Source organism: Musa acuminata, chromosome BXJ3-8 (assembly GCF_036884655.1).
Source record: "Musa acuminata AAA Group cultivar baxijiao chromosome BXJ3-8, Cavendish_Baxijiao_AAA, whole genome shotgun sequence".
Taxonomy (NCBI): Eukaryota; Viridiplantae; Streptophyta; class Magnoliopsida; order Zingiberales; family Musaceae; genus Musa; species Musa acuminata.
The window spans coordinates 43,562,532-43,579,633 of record NC_088356.1 but is presented as its reverse complement, the minus strand read 5'-3'; the positions used below and the strand labels follow the sequence as shown (position 1 = coordinate 43,579,633).

Below are 17,102 nucleotides of genomic sequence, written 5' to 3'. Positions count from 1 at the left end.
ACATATAATTCTCTGTGCACTGCAATAATTTTATCCTTCATAGCTCATACAATGTTGATGAGTTATGCTCATCACATATCAAATTAATAACAAGCAGTAACAACCATTCATATTGGATGAGTAGGCATTCAAACAAAAAGATTCCTTAATGGATCAATGTATGTTGTCTCTTTCAATGCATTTCTTAATCATTTTCCAGGCTTGCTCCAGACCTAATTTTTCCACTATGACTATGCTACAACATTACGTGTATGGCTTATGGAGCCATATTGGGATATTACTGACCCTTGGACGCTCCTCAGTTAATTTTCATTTCCATCCTACTTTATAAAAGTCTTCTCAAGGTTTCCACCCAAAATGGTACAATATGAGCAGTATTTATCGGTCCAATAACTTACAAGCGGTATTTTATTAGGCCCATAACTTTCTGGTACGAGCAGTAGGTAAAGTGGATGGTATGCCTGGTATAGGATCGTACAGGGCTGCTCTGTACCAATGTTTCTTTTTGTTTTTTCAATGTTTTTTAATATTCCGAAACTCAATATTTGTTGGCTATCAAGTGTTGGTACACGGATAAGAATTAATATCATATCAGTCCGAGCCTCAATCAGTACAGTATCAATCAAATGACATTGTGAACCTTGCATCTTCTATTGAGGGGATTTAACAAACTTTAGTGAAAAATTTAAGAAAGATAACTACTTTTCTATTCCTTCGTTCTATCTTAAAGTTGTCTGGGGACAATATCTTCAAGAATCTGAAATGGTCAATATAATTTTTGGAGTTTAAACAAAATTATTTGAGAATCTATTTGCCCTCTAAAAGTTGAGTATTTCTATGCCTTGCTACCAAGGATGGTGTACACTTTCTAACTTTCTATTTAAAATGAATTGAAAATGTCCATATATTCTCCAACTAGCTGATGTCTAGAAGCTTCTCTTCTGAGTTCTTAGTTCTATAGGCCTCCCATTCACCAACATCTATTGAAGTATAGAGGAACAGGATGGCTATGAAATTTGTTGTGCTACAAATTTTTGGGAGAGCTAGTAGTTATGTAATGATATGGGTTGAAACAGAGAGTCAAGCTAGAAATATTATAGGTTAGGCCCTCAAAGAGAGACATGCCAACCCATGCTGGCCAATGAACCACTTACACTTTTGATTCTTTTCTAATTTTAATTTTTAATGTTTGTAACAGTTTTTATTTATTATAAATTTATGTATGTGAGTACATATAAAAATTATAGCATAAGAAAAACAAATTATCTATAAATAAATAAATAATAATTTTAAAAGGATGTTAGGGGTAGATGCAAAAGTATCAGCACAAGTGAGTAGATGGTGCAGTCTGAAATATCCCTAATTTTACCACATTTCATTAGTCATTGTCTCTACATACCAAGTGTCAAGCTGTTAGGACCAGATGGAGAATATTGCCAACACGTGATTCACATTCAACAACTTTTTCATTATATACCAAGTCATCAACAAATATCGAAGTTTGCTGAAGGCAAACAAACTAACAAAGTGTCAATATTGTTAACATGTGATTCACGTTCAACAACTTGTTTGTCTCCTACATACCATGTGTCAAGCTGTTAGGATCACATGGAGAATATTGTCAACCCGTGATTCACATTCAACAACTTTTTCATTGTATATCAAGTCATCAACAAATATCAAAGTTTGCTGAAAGCAAATAAAGTGTCAATATAAAAGAACTTACTCAATTATAGAGAAAAATAGGGGAAAACAAAGTCGGGAATTGATTGATTATATCATGTTCAATATTTGATTGAATATGTATATGAGTATATCCACGGTACAATGAGATTTTGATGCTATATCATAAAGTCATTTTCTCTTCAGAAACACATATTTCAACCCAATGTCAAGGACTTGTGACAAATAGACAACAGAGTAGAGAAAAAATAGACCTAAAGAAGAGAAATTGGATTTGTATCGTGAAGATTGGAAAGATGGAAGTACTCATAGTTGTATTACAAAATATCCTCCGAGCTATGAGTAACTATATTAACTTTTGGAACAAAATACTTAAATACACCTCCAGAATAGTTTTTGGTCGGGAAGGGCATTTGGGCCATTTAACAAGCCAAAATAACAAATCAATCAGAAGGATAAAAATATACACTGAAGAAAAGTAACAGTTTTCAGAAGTTTAACTAGAAACTGAAACAACTTAAACTTTCAGAAGATTTACGAACTGTAAGTTGTAACTAAAAGTCCATCAGTTTGAGCCACAAAATACATTGATTAGATTATAAAAAGTGCATAAATAGACATATCTTCATTCTTTTTCTTACTTCTGTCACAATTTAATAAGACATCTCTAATAAGGCCCACCTTTTAAGCGTTGTTCAAGACCAATCAGGAACCCAGGGGAGACCGTCGAAGAAACAATAATGGTTGCTCCAGAAGGAAGTGCTGAAAATAAAACATAATTAATAATCTCCAAAAGCTCCATTCACATGTGAAATAAATGATCTTTGTTCTAGTATAAGTTATACTTCTTTGCCAACAGGAATTACCTGAAAGAGAACCATCATTTCCATACAATACATTTTCAGCTTGTGATTCATTAGCAACCATGATTATAAGCACTTCTACATCTGAGACATACAAGGTAATCAAATAAATGAAGCTTTCCAGTACTATAATTGTACTATCCAAAAAAAGACAAGGAACATGCCACCTTATATGACAACAGACAAATTAATTATGAGTTATGTGGATATAAATGATTCAATGGGAACAAAGACTTCCAGAAATATTTAGAACATTCAATTTCTGACCAGAAGAATTGTTTTCAGTTTTCTCAGTAAAGACACCTATTGCACCAGTTGTTATGCCAAGTTATCAACTTATAAAATTCTAAAACAAACAATTTACTCTATGAGTTTTATCTCTTACATATGTATCTGATGACCAATAAAATAACAAGTCCATAAGACTCTATGATTGATACTTAGAGTCAAGGTTTGTTGTACCGTACCGTACCGACGTTTCGACCCGGGCTCGGTACGATATGGTACCGGTGTACCGGGCGATACATCAGGGCATACTGAGCGGTACACCCTGGTGTACCGAATAATTTTATACTTTTTATACTGTAGCAAGTAGCGGTACCGGACGGTCCGCGTACCGATAACCTGTCGGATCGGTACGTACCACCCGGTACAGGCGATACGCTTCGGTATGGCAGACCTTGCTTAAAGTAGATATTTTTATCCTTTCTTGAAAATGGAATGATTAAATTGTGGCAAACATGACATGATTCAGCACCATACATCACTTCAGTTAAAATATTCCAAGACTATATGAATAATGCAAACCTCCTATCATGCTCTATAAATGTGTTTTATTAACCACCTTTCTTTACATTTTAACAAAGCAGAGAAAGTTGAGATACTGTTAACTCCAAGTTGAATGAACTATTATCAACTAATATTTATTGTAACCTGTTTTCTAATCCCAATGAGCATATCTTATGAAACTAGTTAAATTAGAAAATTTGGCCAAGATGTCTCTAAATGCAAAAAACTTGCATGAAGATAGTATTATATTTCTCATGTATGTAGGAGTGAAAGAAAATATTCTCTTGGTAATGATTTAAGACCAAATCATACATTTTGGCCAAAATATCTCATTCAGGGAACAAGAATTTTGTATTTGCTTACCCAAAAGGCTATTTTGTTAAGATGGATGAATGATTTGCAGATCTGGTATGTATATGGTGATTACTACATCCAGAGAAATGAAGGAACACTTAAGGAAAACAAGCTAGAATACATTGATTTAGAAAGGTTTGTGTTCTATTGTTCCTTGCAAAGCACAACCACCGGGAAAGAGCTATGCAACTTGATTTGAGAATACAACCTAGTTCTCAAATGAAGGTAGCATGCTATATTTCTCCCATAAAGAAGCTAGAAGACAGGTTTATTTAATTTAAAATTTTAAATTACCTGCTGGATTGCGTAAACACCAATTCTACTTCTCAGATTTTACGTCTCTAAAGTCTAAACCAAAAAGCGAAGACTATGACAGGCCTTATAGTTAGACTTATGCTGGCTATAGATCCCTTCCTTTTTTGCTCAAAACTGGTACATGGATCATGGTTTGATGTTTTGACTTTTGAGCATAGGGCTCATCATCATATCCCAACATACTTGAGACACGAAGATGCTAGCATGCACCAGCACCACGTAACTTTTTTTAAAATTTGAATGTACATAACAAGGTATACAGTTTCGAATAATACCGCCTGGTACGGGCAAAGCGTACCGATCCGACAGCATACCGGTACACGGACAGCCCGCTACCGGGTGGAATGCTTAAAAGCGCCCCGTATCGAACGATACGGGGTTATATCAAATTTCGATCGTTACCGCCTGACACAGCTCGGTAATGATCGATTTCGACCATTACAGCTTGGTAACAGTGTTCCAACGGTCAAATTGACTGTTGGAGCCCTTTATCATAGGTTTTTAAACTGTTCTTCTCCCCTATTTTACTTCATTTCACTCGCATACTCTCTTAAACTATCTCAAACTCTTTTTTTCTCACATTTGTGCTCTTCTAAATTCTATATAACAACGATTTGTGAATTGAATCGAGGCTAATTTAGAAAGATTAAGAGGAAGAACTTTCTAATCAAGAGATATGCATTCTCTTTCTTTAATTTGAGAGTAATTAAGATCTTTAATAGTATGATTAGAAAATCCCCCTCGATCACAACGTGGCAGGAGTCAAATAACATTAAGTCAAACCGCTCGAGGAACTACAGACACCTAACGGTCACAGTCGTTCGCCCAATGCGCAAAAGCAAAGGGGAAGGCAGTAGCATCAATCACATTGTTGGAAAGAATCGAGTCGGACGACGAGACACCTTCACAATCACATTCAACAACTCGCTCGGTCCAAACACATGACAGCGACACGGACAACAATGCCTCGACGGATGATGGCAGCGATGTTGGGTAGTCATTGGTCTCGTCTACACAACTTGAGGGTGGTGCATAGACCAAGGAGCAATATTTTACACATGTCACCTAAGATTCAGATCATGAAACTCGACAAGGTACTGGTCAAATTTATGAAGGAAGGGAAGACAGTGGATGAATATGAGCAGATGCGACAGAGCCTACATGATGGAGACACAGAAAGAAGCTCATCATATTCACAGCCATCGTACTATGGAGAATCATACGAGCAACAACAGTACGGTGATAGTTGGTCATCCTTCTCTGAGCAACAGTATGATACAGAGCAGCAGATCAGTAGTGAAAGTAGAAGCTCTGACATTCACTAATATATGCCTTAGGAGCTCAGTAGCATATTGGTACACAGTACCGTATTGTACCGAGCTACGCTCGAAACACCGGTACGGTACGGTATTTCAATCATTAGTACACGATATTTTGGAGACACATGCCATATCCATGTCGCCAACCCGACACGCCATCGGATCGATTTGTATTGCATGGTATGTATCAATCTAACGGAAAAATAGAACATGGCATGAATAGTATAAATGTTGAAGAAGTTTCACCAAACTAAGCCTCAGTTCATGAAAGTAATCAATGTTCGCAAAACCACACAAATATCGTTTTGGCTGACCAAATGAATTCTGGTAACTCATAGCTCCAATTCCAAAAGAGTACAAGGTAAAAAATAGATTAGCAAATTTGCAAGATCCAGAGGGTTGTGTCAAAAATTAAATGTTGGAGTTGAACTACGGCAAAGCAACTTGAAAAACAAAACTTAAGATGTAAGAATTCTTTTTGGTGAGAGAATCCTTGCAATTAAACAACAAAACAATTAAATATTGGAGTTGAACTACAGCATAGCAACTTGAAACACAACATTTAATATGTAAGATTTTTTCTTTTCTTTTTTTTGGTGAGAGAATCCTTTGCAATTGAACAACTAAACATAATTGATATTATTGGAAATTATAGGTTCAAAAAATTCTAGGAAATTGATTCTCTCAAAGACAGCTGAACATAGAAAATTAAGACAACAATGTAATAAAAGGCATCTAAGATCTAGGCAATCTATACATTCCAATACTGGATTTGCATATGATGCAGATATCAAAAATACCCTTTGATACTTCCAATGGAGAATCACCTACCCTTTGATACTTCCAATGGAGAATCACCAGTGGTGCCACCTAATTCTGCAAACCGGGATAATGTTGGCTTGTATACCTAATTTACAAACAGAAAATTAAAACCAATTATTAGAAAGATCTATGAGGATAGCTTATACAAATGATGAAAACTTATTGAGTTGCAAGAACATTCATGGATTTACGTCTGGCAGCTGATCTGCATTGTCCGCACAGAGAGACAGTAAAATGAATCACTTTAAATGAGCATAACCAACGATGTATAAGCTAGCAGATAGTACAATGTGAACCTTTTGCATGTCTTCTTTTATTTACAAAAGTATTAGTAACTATATCATGAGTATAGCACAAAACATTCAGAAAACTCACAAAAAAGAACAGCCAATTGTCTATTTGTGGTACATTCATATCATGATCGATTTTCAACAGTCCGAAACACCAATCTAGCTATGTGAATAAGAACTTTGGTGTTGCCAAAAAAAATTTAAAATTTGCTAATTACAGTAGATCCAAGTATCTAACTGATACAGACAACTTCATCACATTACCTTCATCCAGAAAAACACAAAGGATAAGACAATACACAATATGAAAGTTTCCCTCCCACTTCTAGAGAGACATCTCATTATATGGAACAAATATCATTTACCAGGAAATATAATTAAAACGATGTACTCTGATTCAGAAACAACCAATTCAGATTTACATACTTGAAGTTCTAGCAGCATGAAAAATTTGCTCAAAACATAGGAATAAACTAATTATTAATAAAATGTTAAATGTTCAAAATCAATAGAATCCTTACATCATAGGCAATAACATGAAAGTTTGATCTTAACAAATGGGCCGCCATACCAAATCCCATTGCTCCAAGGCCTATAAAACCAATTTTATTCACTGCCTTTGATTTTGGAACAAGTTCATCAGCGAGTTGCCCTGGGATATAGGACTTCTTGTTAGCTGCATCCTGGATATCTACTCCATATATTTGTTCCCATGTCTGAGCAAGAATAGAATTTGAGCTTTATAGAATCAGATGAACAATAAGTTATGAGCATCACATGCAAAAAACCCTTGAGCTAAACTTAAACAGTTTATCGATTGAACACAAAGAATAGAATGACCTTCAATGGTGCAGCAGAAGCATCATCTCCATTTTTACATGAAGAGCCTATATATAATTCATGGCAAAGAAAGCAAGAGTCAGTGTACATGAGGCACTAAGAAAATACTGTTACTTCCTTTAATACCATGTATTAAGTGTTGATGCGCCATAGATAGTAATGGAAGAGGAAAGTTAACGGATTTCGCCATGCCCATCACAAGACCCTATATTTATTTCAAAGAATAAGAACAAATTAACCCAAACCATACAGGTCACTGTCTATCATGGTAAACATGAAGATAGCAGACAAAAAATGAAAACACCAATATCAAAATTTCCATTTTAGAGGTTTTACAATCATTAGACAATATATTACAGAGTTCAAACCACATAAAGCATCTTAATGTTATTTTTGAATCTTCTATCCCAACAACAAAAGATTGATATGGAGTTCAAATCAAATGAAACATGAATATGTAAAAAAAAAAAAAAATCAAGAATAAGGTAAGCTGTATCCCTAGCATTAGGCTATAAATGATCATTACCCTAATAATTAACAAGAATTCTTCTATCTGCAGATACAGTTACTTTACAATATTTTGCAAAAAAGAACCCAAAAAAATAAATAAAATTACATAATTCAAATTCCTTCCAATAAAAAATGACATTGTATTAAAAAAATGGAAGTTAGTTCCATACGGCAATCACTTTTGGGTTTGAGAAACAAATAGTATTCTTAGTTTCTTACAACATGATTTGACATGACAATGTCTCAAAACTTGAAATTATAATTATTTTGTAATCCATTGCTGCCATATTATTTTATTAATGCACTACATCAAAAGTCATAAGTCTCATTCTTATGACAACCTCCCAAATAAAACTATGTCTAAAGTGTCAAATTTAATTCATCTTCAACTTTAGTGAGTTTAAATCCATATTTATAATCAGAATATCCAAGCTACATCATTCTCTTCAATTGAGATAAAGTATGATATACACACTTATTTTTACTGCTTGGCTTTTTCCTCTTTCACAAGTAGTCACTGTGAAGGCACACAGATTCTTTAGCAGTAAACCCAAGGTTGTTATATGTAAATGCAAAGCACAAATCACTCAGAAACATCATGGAGTAATTCAAAAACATCCCAGATAGGTAGTAGCCTCATGCCCTAGATTTGCCCATTTTATCAAGCTATGTTAGAATTAGCATGCTTGATAATTCAAAATCATAGCCACAAGCCAGCAAGGCCACAGCTTTATTATTTGTCAAATGGAAAATGGAAAAATTGCATCACTACCATTCGACTGCAACAACCATGTTAACTAGCATGGTTTGAACAGTCATGCTAAACGGCATTACTTAGTGTCATGGCATATTCCTTGCAATAATTTACACAAGCACATCGATACCTTTAGTTAGTCAGATATCAACTAGACAAATAAAAAACTATACAAGCAAGATAAGGGCCTCGCAATCATAAATTCATAGGAATACATAATAATTCCAAGAAGCAAAAGTTTATGCCTATATTATCGCTTATGCACACAAATAACTATGATTTCATTACACATTTGAGTGTAATCTATTCAGCAGTACAGATTTGATATCTTAATTTTTTAGAAAAACTCCAAATAACTAGTGAGAGTTAAAATAAAATATGACGCAAAAAGAGACAGTAAACAGGTTGAGATCCTCACAGTATCTTTCACCAAATTATTCAAATAATATGTGAGTAATTGGTCAGCACTCAACAATTTGGGGATTATATCTACAAAGATCCTGCAAACACAAAATCCACTAATGAAATTACTGCAGATTGGCATAGATGAAATGTAAAATACTAAAATTATTATAGTATTATATTACAAGTTGCTCGGCCATGACAATTTATAAATCTTAGTTTCAATGCAGTATAGTGAAAAAACATTATTGTAGTATAAGCCTAAAACATTATTATTTAAGCTAAAAACCATATTAGTGATAAGAGACACCTAATTAGTGCTTTGTAAATTGTAGTTAGTAACCCTACTTATCAAAAGTTATTGTTACATAAGAATATATAGATGATATCTTAAATTCTGCATCAAATGCTTCATTTCCAACTGTGTATATATTTAAAAAAAAGCACACACTCTAAAATCTCATTTTCCCTAGGCGTACTATTTTAGGCATGTCCAACTCCAGTAAATACTATAATATTTATGTGTGGTTTCAAAATTATAATTTAGAGATACTATAATATTTATAACAGTAAATTACAAAAAGAATATTGTATTTCATATCGAGAAAATGCAGTTCGATTATGCTTTTATGTATACTGTTTAAAACAACAACAAGCTGTAAAGTCACAACCTATTTGGGGTCAGCAATATGGATCTTAACCTGCCATTGACATTCCTTTTATCATTTAAGAACATGGTTACGAACTATATGTAAGAATGAATTTTATTGTTTTCATATATATAAGCATATAGTAATTAGTTTAATAAATTTGAGATGGTTGTTCCCAACTGAAATGGACTTCAATTTTTAGTTATTTTTCTCATTTTTTTCAGCTCTTTAATATAAATATATCACAATAGAGAAAGAACCAAATGAAATCAAATGTATCACTTTGGTTCTAGTTGTCAATTGGATTGATTCCTTTAGAGAATACACATCCCTAATTAGATCAAGCCGATCTGAAACTAATTTTTCAAAAAAAAAAAAAGGAAAATACAGATTTTCATCAGTGTACCAAGAAAAAAAAATAATTATATATCATATGCGGCCTCTTCGATAGCCTACAAGTGTAATGGTAGGCAACCACAAAAGTAGTGTTTCAACTGAAGCTCCCTTTCCATGTACCATCTTTCCTAAATGGCATGAACCGAGAGGTAGTCCAATATATAGAGTGCAAGATATCCTTTGCAGTACATTGAAGCAGCATTTAAATAGTTCAGGAAAGGAGTAAGAAACAAAAAATTACAAGAAAATGGCAGAAGATAAAGGAAAACTTGAGAACTAAATTAGTCTTAATCAAGCTTCAACTTACCAGTTCGAGCCAGTGTGTCGGCCGCTGGCCGACATGGCACATGCCGCCCCGTGCTGATGTGTTGAGTGCCAACACGATGGTGCTTGCCGACAGCCAGAAAAAAAATAAAAAAACCATCCGAAATTACCTTAAAAATAGAAAGAAAAAAAAAAAAAAAAAACTTAGATTAAGGTTAAGTTGGAACTAAATATAAATCTAGTATAATTTCATCAAAAATATTTTAAATTAGGAAGGAATAGTGGCACATATTTTTTTTAGCTCTTAGGAGCAGTTTTGTAGCACATTCTGGCTTTGAGGAGTAGCTTTGTGGCTCACTTCTTGTTCTCTTTCACTGGTGTGAAGAGGACAACATCTCTAGCAAAAGAAAGATCCCCTCGGTCAGAACGTGGCTGCCAAAGCTGAACAACATCGAGTCAGACTACTCGAGGAACCATAAACACCTAACAGTCACAAAATTGGGTGTGGAACTTTGAGAGATATGTGCCACTATTCCTTAATCGTTGTGGCAACTCCTCATTGTCGCAAGCCCAGATGTGAGTGAGAAAGAGTTTGAGAAAGTAGAAGAGTTTGAAAGAGTGAAAGAGGGGGAGGAAAGGTTTAAAAGTCCTTTCCTTTGGTTCAAACGATCGGATAGACCGCTTAAAACAGGGCAATCTTAGCCCTTATTCGGTATCGATTGAAATTCAACCATTACCACCCGATGCAGGTTAGTAACAATCGGATTTCGATCATTCTGCCTAGTACATACCCCATATCAGGCGATATGGGTACCCAACAATAGACCACTCGGTATAAGGTGGTCTGTGTGTCGATTCCCTGTAGGAATAATACGTATTGCCCGTACTACACCATTTCGGGCAGCATGGCGAACCTTGGTCTTAATTATGTCAACGAATATGCTTAAGCTACTAATAATAGTCCCAACTATGGTTTTTAATTGGGCTTTCGGACCTGTACAATCCGAGCTAGCTTGGACCAAGGTTTTTAATTTCGAATGATACTGCTCGTACCGGGCGGTACTGTCGATCAGGGTTGTTTCCACCTCAGGCGGTACCGTCGATTGGGGTTGTTTCCACCCCGGGCAGTGACCGAGGGAGAAGAAAGAAGAGGAGAAGAGTGGTATTAACCAAGGGAAGAAAGAAAAGGGAGAACAAGAGAACCTGGAGTCGACGTTGTTCTCCTTCCTCATCTGTCGACGACTTCTCCTCATCCGTGCGGGGAGAAGAATCCTTTATATATATATATATATATATATATATATATATATATATAGGTGATTGGGGCTGTTTTCGCCCCAGGCAGTGACCAAGGGAGAAGAAAGAAGAGGAGAAGAGTGGTATTAACCAAGGGAAGAAAGAAAAGGGAGAAGAAGAGGAGAACCTGGAGTCGACACCGCTCTCCCTCTTCTCATCTGTCAATGACTTCTCCTCATCCGTGCGGGGAGAAAAGAGGCGATGTCGGCAAAAACGGTTATATATATATATATATATATATATATCGAGCGGTATACCGAAATATACTGCTCGATATACAGTATCGTACCGAGTGAATCTCGAAACTCCGGTACGACATAAAATTTCAATCCTTGGCTTGGACCATGTTTGCTAATACGTAATGAATTTCAGAAAAAGGAAGAAAAAAACTAAAACATAAAAACAAGTTGCTACTCGATACAAGACCTGTACTTAGTAAAGTCCCTATATAAGGCCTAATGGGTAGTACAAACTTTGTAGTAAGTCATACATGCTTTATACTAGGCAAACCACCTGGTTTACCTTGATTCACATGTCGATAGGCTATCGAACCAAGTATTTGGGCCACTACAATCTCCTTTTTCAAATGCTTAGTGTCCTCGTCAAACTAGTCTAAAATTATTCCCTAGTTGGTGACACGTGTAACTGATAGCACCACAATGGTGGCTCCACACTATGACAAGCCAGTTGCATGGTTCACAAGTAGTCATTCTTACTAGGTGCACCATTGAACCTTTTAGGTAGGATAGATCCCCAACCAATTGTTACCTAATATCCAAATAACCTGATTGAAGAGGCTCTTAATCATGTATCACCCAAAATGGTTTAGCACAAGCTTTTAGAAATTCACCCATCTAGTTTTATACACCAAACAAATTTGTCATCTAGTCATGACATGGAACTACTTAAATTAACACCAAGAATTATTGTTTTCAATGACTCAAATGTCATATGATGATGAACTATTATAGTTTTATAGCACCTAGCACAAAATGATCCCCTTTAAAGGCAAACACCCCTTGCAGATTAGATCGACTGACATAATACCCTTTAAACTAGGATTCTTAGATCTTCTAGGACCTGTAAGACTTTATCAAAAAATAATTGATTGCTTACAACAAACTTAATTGACCTCCAAAACTACACAGATTTCACTGATAAGCCATAAAATTTGGGATAAGCCACCAATTTTTTACATGTTAGCATAGCACATGCAATGCCCTATGCCTTCTCTGCATAACACAAGCCAGTCAGCATCCATGGTTTAGGTTAAATATTAGGTTACTAATATGTCATCATGGAAACAGACAGAACATACCAAGAAAAACTCAGTCATACTTTGTGTATGTTCATCATTTTAGCATATCTGCCTATCAGGTAATTGTTCTCTTAAATTCAACAAGCAGTAACTTCCATAGCAACAAAATTAACAACACTATTAAGCAGAAACAGTACAGTACTAAATAGGATAGTTGATCACACGTGTCCGATTAAGGTGTTTAAATACAAGCAGTGCCATTCATTGCATGCAGGCACAATGTGTTCTGCAAAGTATGGTTTGCAGTACCGGTCCGTACCGCCCGGTACGGGCGGTACGTACCGGTCCGACAGGCTTCCGGTACGCGGACCGCCTGTTACCGGTACCGAGCCCAGGTCGAAACTCCAGCAAGGTTCGCAATACCGTACCGTACCGGTATTTCAATCTAGGCTCGGTACCGGTATGGTACGGTATACCGAGCGGTACACCCAGGTGTACCGAGTACTGTAGTACTACTACAGTGCACTGCTACAGTGCTACAGTACCTCGGACCGGTAACAGTCGGTCCGCGTACCGAAAACCTATCGGACCGGTACGTACCGCCCGTACCAGGCGGTACGGCTCGGTACGGCAGACCCTAAACTCCGGTACGATACGGTATTGCGAACCTTGCTGCAAACCATGTTCAAATGGCCTTGAATATAAGCACCTTGGTCAGTTCTGTGTCCAATTATCAGAATCTTCTGCTTTCTAATGTTCCTTTTAAGTTCATAACCAAATTACCACATTGTAATGTGTCATCATCGGTATTTTGCGGTAAAGTTAAGGGTATTGGAGGCACAGCTGCACCCCATGAAAACACATGCACAATCATCTAAGAGACAAATGAAAAGCAATGGAAAATAATAAACCTGGCTGCATATAGCATGCCAGCATCCACAAATGTGGACTCTATATGGGTTGACACAGAATATAGAGTATCCCTGCAGCATAGCACATATATCTTAGAACCCAGGGTATAAGTAGGGACGATGGAAGAGTATACAATGCACCAAAGAGAGGATGCAAGACCAGATACACAAAACTACATCAGAAAGTGAAAGAAGACCAATTTACTTAACAAGAAAAAACATGACTTTAAATATAGTGTAACTACCATGAACTTCCAGCAGCATTTGAAATTATGTCATAGAGAACCATTGGATGAAGTCCTGCTCTAACTCCAAGATATATGGCTTCCACAGAAGCAACAAGATGAATGCCTTCTAGAAGACTATTCACAGCCCAAATCTTACTACAAAAGGATGTGGATAAACAAGACAGTCAATAACTAAACCAAAAAGACAAGATAAAATACACATGAAGAATTTGCTTATTAAAGCCCTGGAAAAAGAAACCACAAGAAAAGCACTTACCTTCCAGTACCAATTTCATCATGACAAAAATAGACCTTCTTGCTAATAGCTGTTCAGGTGACACATAGTCAGATATCTTGAAAAACGTATGATAATGAATGAGGAATTATGTTAGTCATATATTTCACCTGAGAAGAAAGGTTGAATTTTTTCATTTGTACTTCCACGTCCAGATGCAACAATCTAGAAATAGCTGAATGTCAATAACCTCATTTAACATATTGGATAAAAGCGTTTAACATATTAAATGCCATGCATATAGCTCACAATAATTTTTCCATTCATCTCCTCAGAAACTCCACGAAAAATGTGTGCATCAACAAAAGCCACATCTCCTACCTCCTCTGCACAATAGAACAGCTAATTAGTCACAGATAGCATCTTTAAATTTTGAACGAAAACAGAATCATAACTATAGTAGAAGATGATCCTTCTAATTCACAGTTCTTTACAAAATCACCATTACAATTTTATTTCAGTCAAAAACTCACCCAAGTATTTACTATCAAGTAACATCCTCAGCGTGATAACAGCAACAATTGGTAAAAAGCACAGAAAAGTCTATTTAGGATACACATCTAATAAAATGTTTGAAAACATCAAACAGAACAAGATGCATGCAGAGCAACACCTCATGCACACTGAAGATTAGAAAAATTTTCATAGGTTAGGATTTAGAGAGAACTTGGCAAATGTTCCATCATGCACATTAGAGTGTGAAGCCACCCAGAGCATAAATCAAAATGAAGATATTTTGTCAAGTATGCTCTACCAAAGTTGCCAGTACTCTGTACACTAGATAAATGAAACTTTCAAGATCTCATTTCTTTGGACCTGTGAGATACTTCTCGATCTTCTGAGTATGACTTGGAGGCAATGTTGATCGAAAGATAATGACTGAACCTTTGTATAATCCTACAAAACATGAAAGAGTTGAAAAGGCATTAATAAATAAAAGAAATAAGCTCAGAACCACAATGGGAAACATATATATAAACCTTTTGCTACATTCTCCTCTCCATAGAGAACCTCATGCAATTCATTCACGGAGGCCACAATAATCACAAATGTAGCACCTATGCAAAAGAAAAGAAATTCAGCAAACCACTAATGATGTAAAGAAAAATGGGATCTGGAAAACAAGATGTAAAGAAATTTTTGGAATCTTAAATACTTTAAGAGAAATAAGACCTTAAGAGTTCAATATGCAGCCTCATGGATTCTCATATTTTTATTTACCAGAGCACATATTGGTCCTACTTCAATTGGGTGACGAGCCATGGGTACCAGCATTATGCTATTCTTTTAATCTTCACTGAACCAGTGCAAGGAATAAACTGATCAATTTAACTAATGCACTTCTTTACTTATATTCAAAGAATCAGAAGCCTTCTAGGTAAACATGTCATAGCCTCCATTCTGGAGTTAGCTTTAACTGGACGAAATACTGTAACCTATTTGATTAAGTAACCAAAATATGGTCAAAGATGATACTGACTTCATATATGCAACAGATCATACACACGTTTACCTTATCCCTACTCTTGGAATGTAGAGTGTTTGTCTCCCTATAGAAAGTCTGGGGTTCAATCCCCATATTTTGCACCTTGTGCATCAAGTTAGTTCTATTTTATGGAAAATTTATTCCCCTCTTGTGATTTGAGAAGGGGCCTTCACAATTCCCCTTCTCAAAACGACCATATACATCAGATTGTTAGTGATGATGTGTGACATGTGTCAACCACATGGCACCAAAATGCAACCCACACTAAGATGTGTCATCCACATTGTGATGATATGACATCCACACAGTGCATCTGGAGTGTGAATGCCACACTGATTTCATGTCATTGTCAACACTCAACAGATTATTGAACTATGCCATGTCACTGCCAATAATAATTTTCTAAAACATTTGGTTTTATGCAGCGAATATTTCAGATAGAGGGTCAAATACTCATTTAATCTCATAAACAAAGTTCCAAATGCCGGTCAAAATGGTACATACTAATTGGTATTTAACACTATAACCGCGGATCAATACTATATCATATAACTAGGTATCAATTGGTATTCCTTTTCTAATTTTTTTTTTCCAGCTACTGGATGGCACAGGTTGGTATACCAATACAGCACACATCCATATCTCCAACTCTTGGGGCTTCAAATTCCAGATCCATATTTATACACCAATTCAAATGCTTCACACCTCAGCATCTTATTTTCACATTTGATGCCAGAAAAATTATTGAAAACAAGAAGTAGCAAAACCAACACCCATATTTAGCTATCATAACCAGCGTAGTGAATAAATAGAACTAGAGTATAAGGCGTCGAAATTTATAGTAAAATCCAATAAGATTTAAGCACTGACCCCTTGCTGCCTCCATAGGACTTCGGCACTTCACTCCACCCAACGCCAAGAACCCATTCATCAGAGAGGACTCGGTCACCTGCAACCATGCAACGATCACTGATAAAACATCCAAAGCTGGCAAAGCTGGGCCATTTAGCAAGACAAATCAAGTCAACAACAAGTTCTTGGTGGTGGTAACAGATCCTTAAGGCAAACAAATAGCGTCAGGACCTCGAATCCCTGAAGGCGAAACCCGGATTTGACGAGCAAGGAAGCGATCTCCAAGCTGAGCTCGTCGAGCCCCACGAACCCAACTACGGTCGAAGACGCCATCGCAGACGATGATGATGAAAGCTCCAATTCCGTCGAGAATTGGAGAGGGGGCCGAATTAAATGGGGAACGGAGGGGGGGCGTGGGTGCCCCGCGTTTTCATCCAACAGATACTCGCTTGGAAGATGGGCGGAGAAAAGGCCGCTGCTGTCGATTCATTCCTGAAGTCGCGGGGCCAGATTTAGTGCATCCATC

The 17,102-nt window shown here is 36.3% G+C and overlaps 1 protein-coding gene across 1 annotated transcript in view; it reads right to left on the bottom strand.

Annotated features, from left to right (window-relative positions):
* LOC135644453 (uncharacterized) overlaps positions 1–17,044 on the bottom strand; it is a 35,163-nt gene extending 18,119 nt beyond the window's left edge. Inside the window, exons 1-15 of the mRNA XM_065162021.1 lie at positions 16,808–17,044; positions 16,595–16,673; positions 15,219–15,296; positions 15,055–15,135; positions 14,488–14,564; positions 14,349–14,403; positions 14,221–14,269; positions 13,962–14,099; positions 8,958–9,039; positions 7,402–7,480; positions 7,276–7,322; positions 6,957–7,151; positions 6,155–6,230; positions 2,550–2,630; positions 2,365–2,445 (exon numbers count right to left, since the gene is read on the bottom strand). Coding sequence (XP_065018093.1) covers positions 2,365–2,445; positions 2,550–2,630; positions 6,155–6,230; positions 6,957–7,151; positions 7,276–7,322; positions 7,402–7,480; positions 8,958–9,039; positions 13,962–14,099; positions 14,221–14,269; positions 14,349–14,403; positions 14,488–14,564; positions 15,055–15,135; positions 15,219–15,296; positions 16,595–16,673; positions 16,808–16,909 — 1,300 coding nt within the window. The 5' untranslated portion in view covers positions 16,910–17,044. The remainder of the gene's footprint in view (positions 1–2,364; positions 2,446–2,549; positions 2,631–6,154; positions 6,231–6,956; positions 7,152–7,275; positions 7,323–7,401; positions 7,481–8,957; positions 9,040–13,961; positions 14,100–14,220; positions 14,270–14,348; positions 14,404–14,487; positions 14,565–15,054; positions 15,136–15,218; positions 15,297–16,594; positions 16,674–16,807) is intronic.
* Between the last annotated feature and the right edge of the window lie 58 nt (positions 17,045–17,102).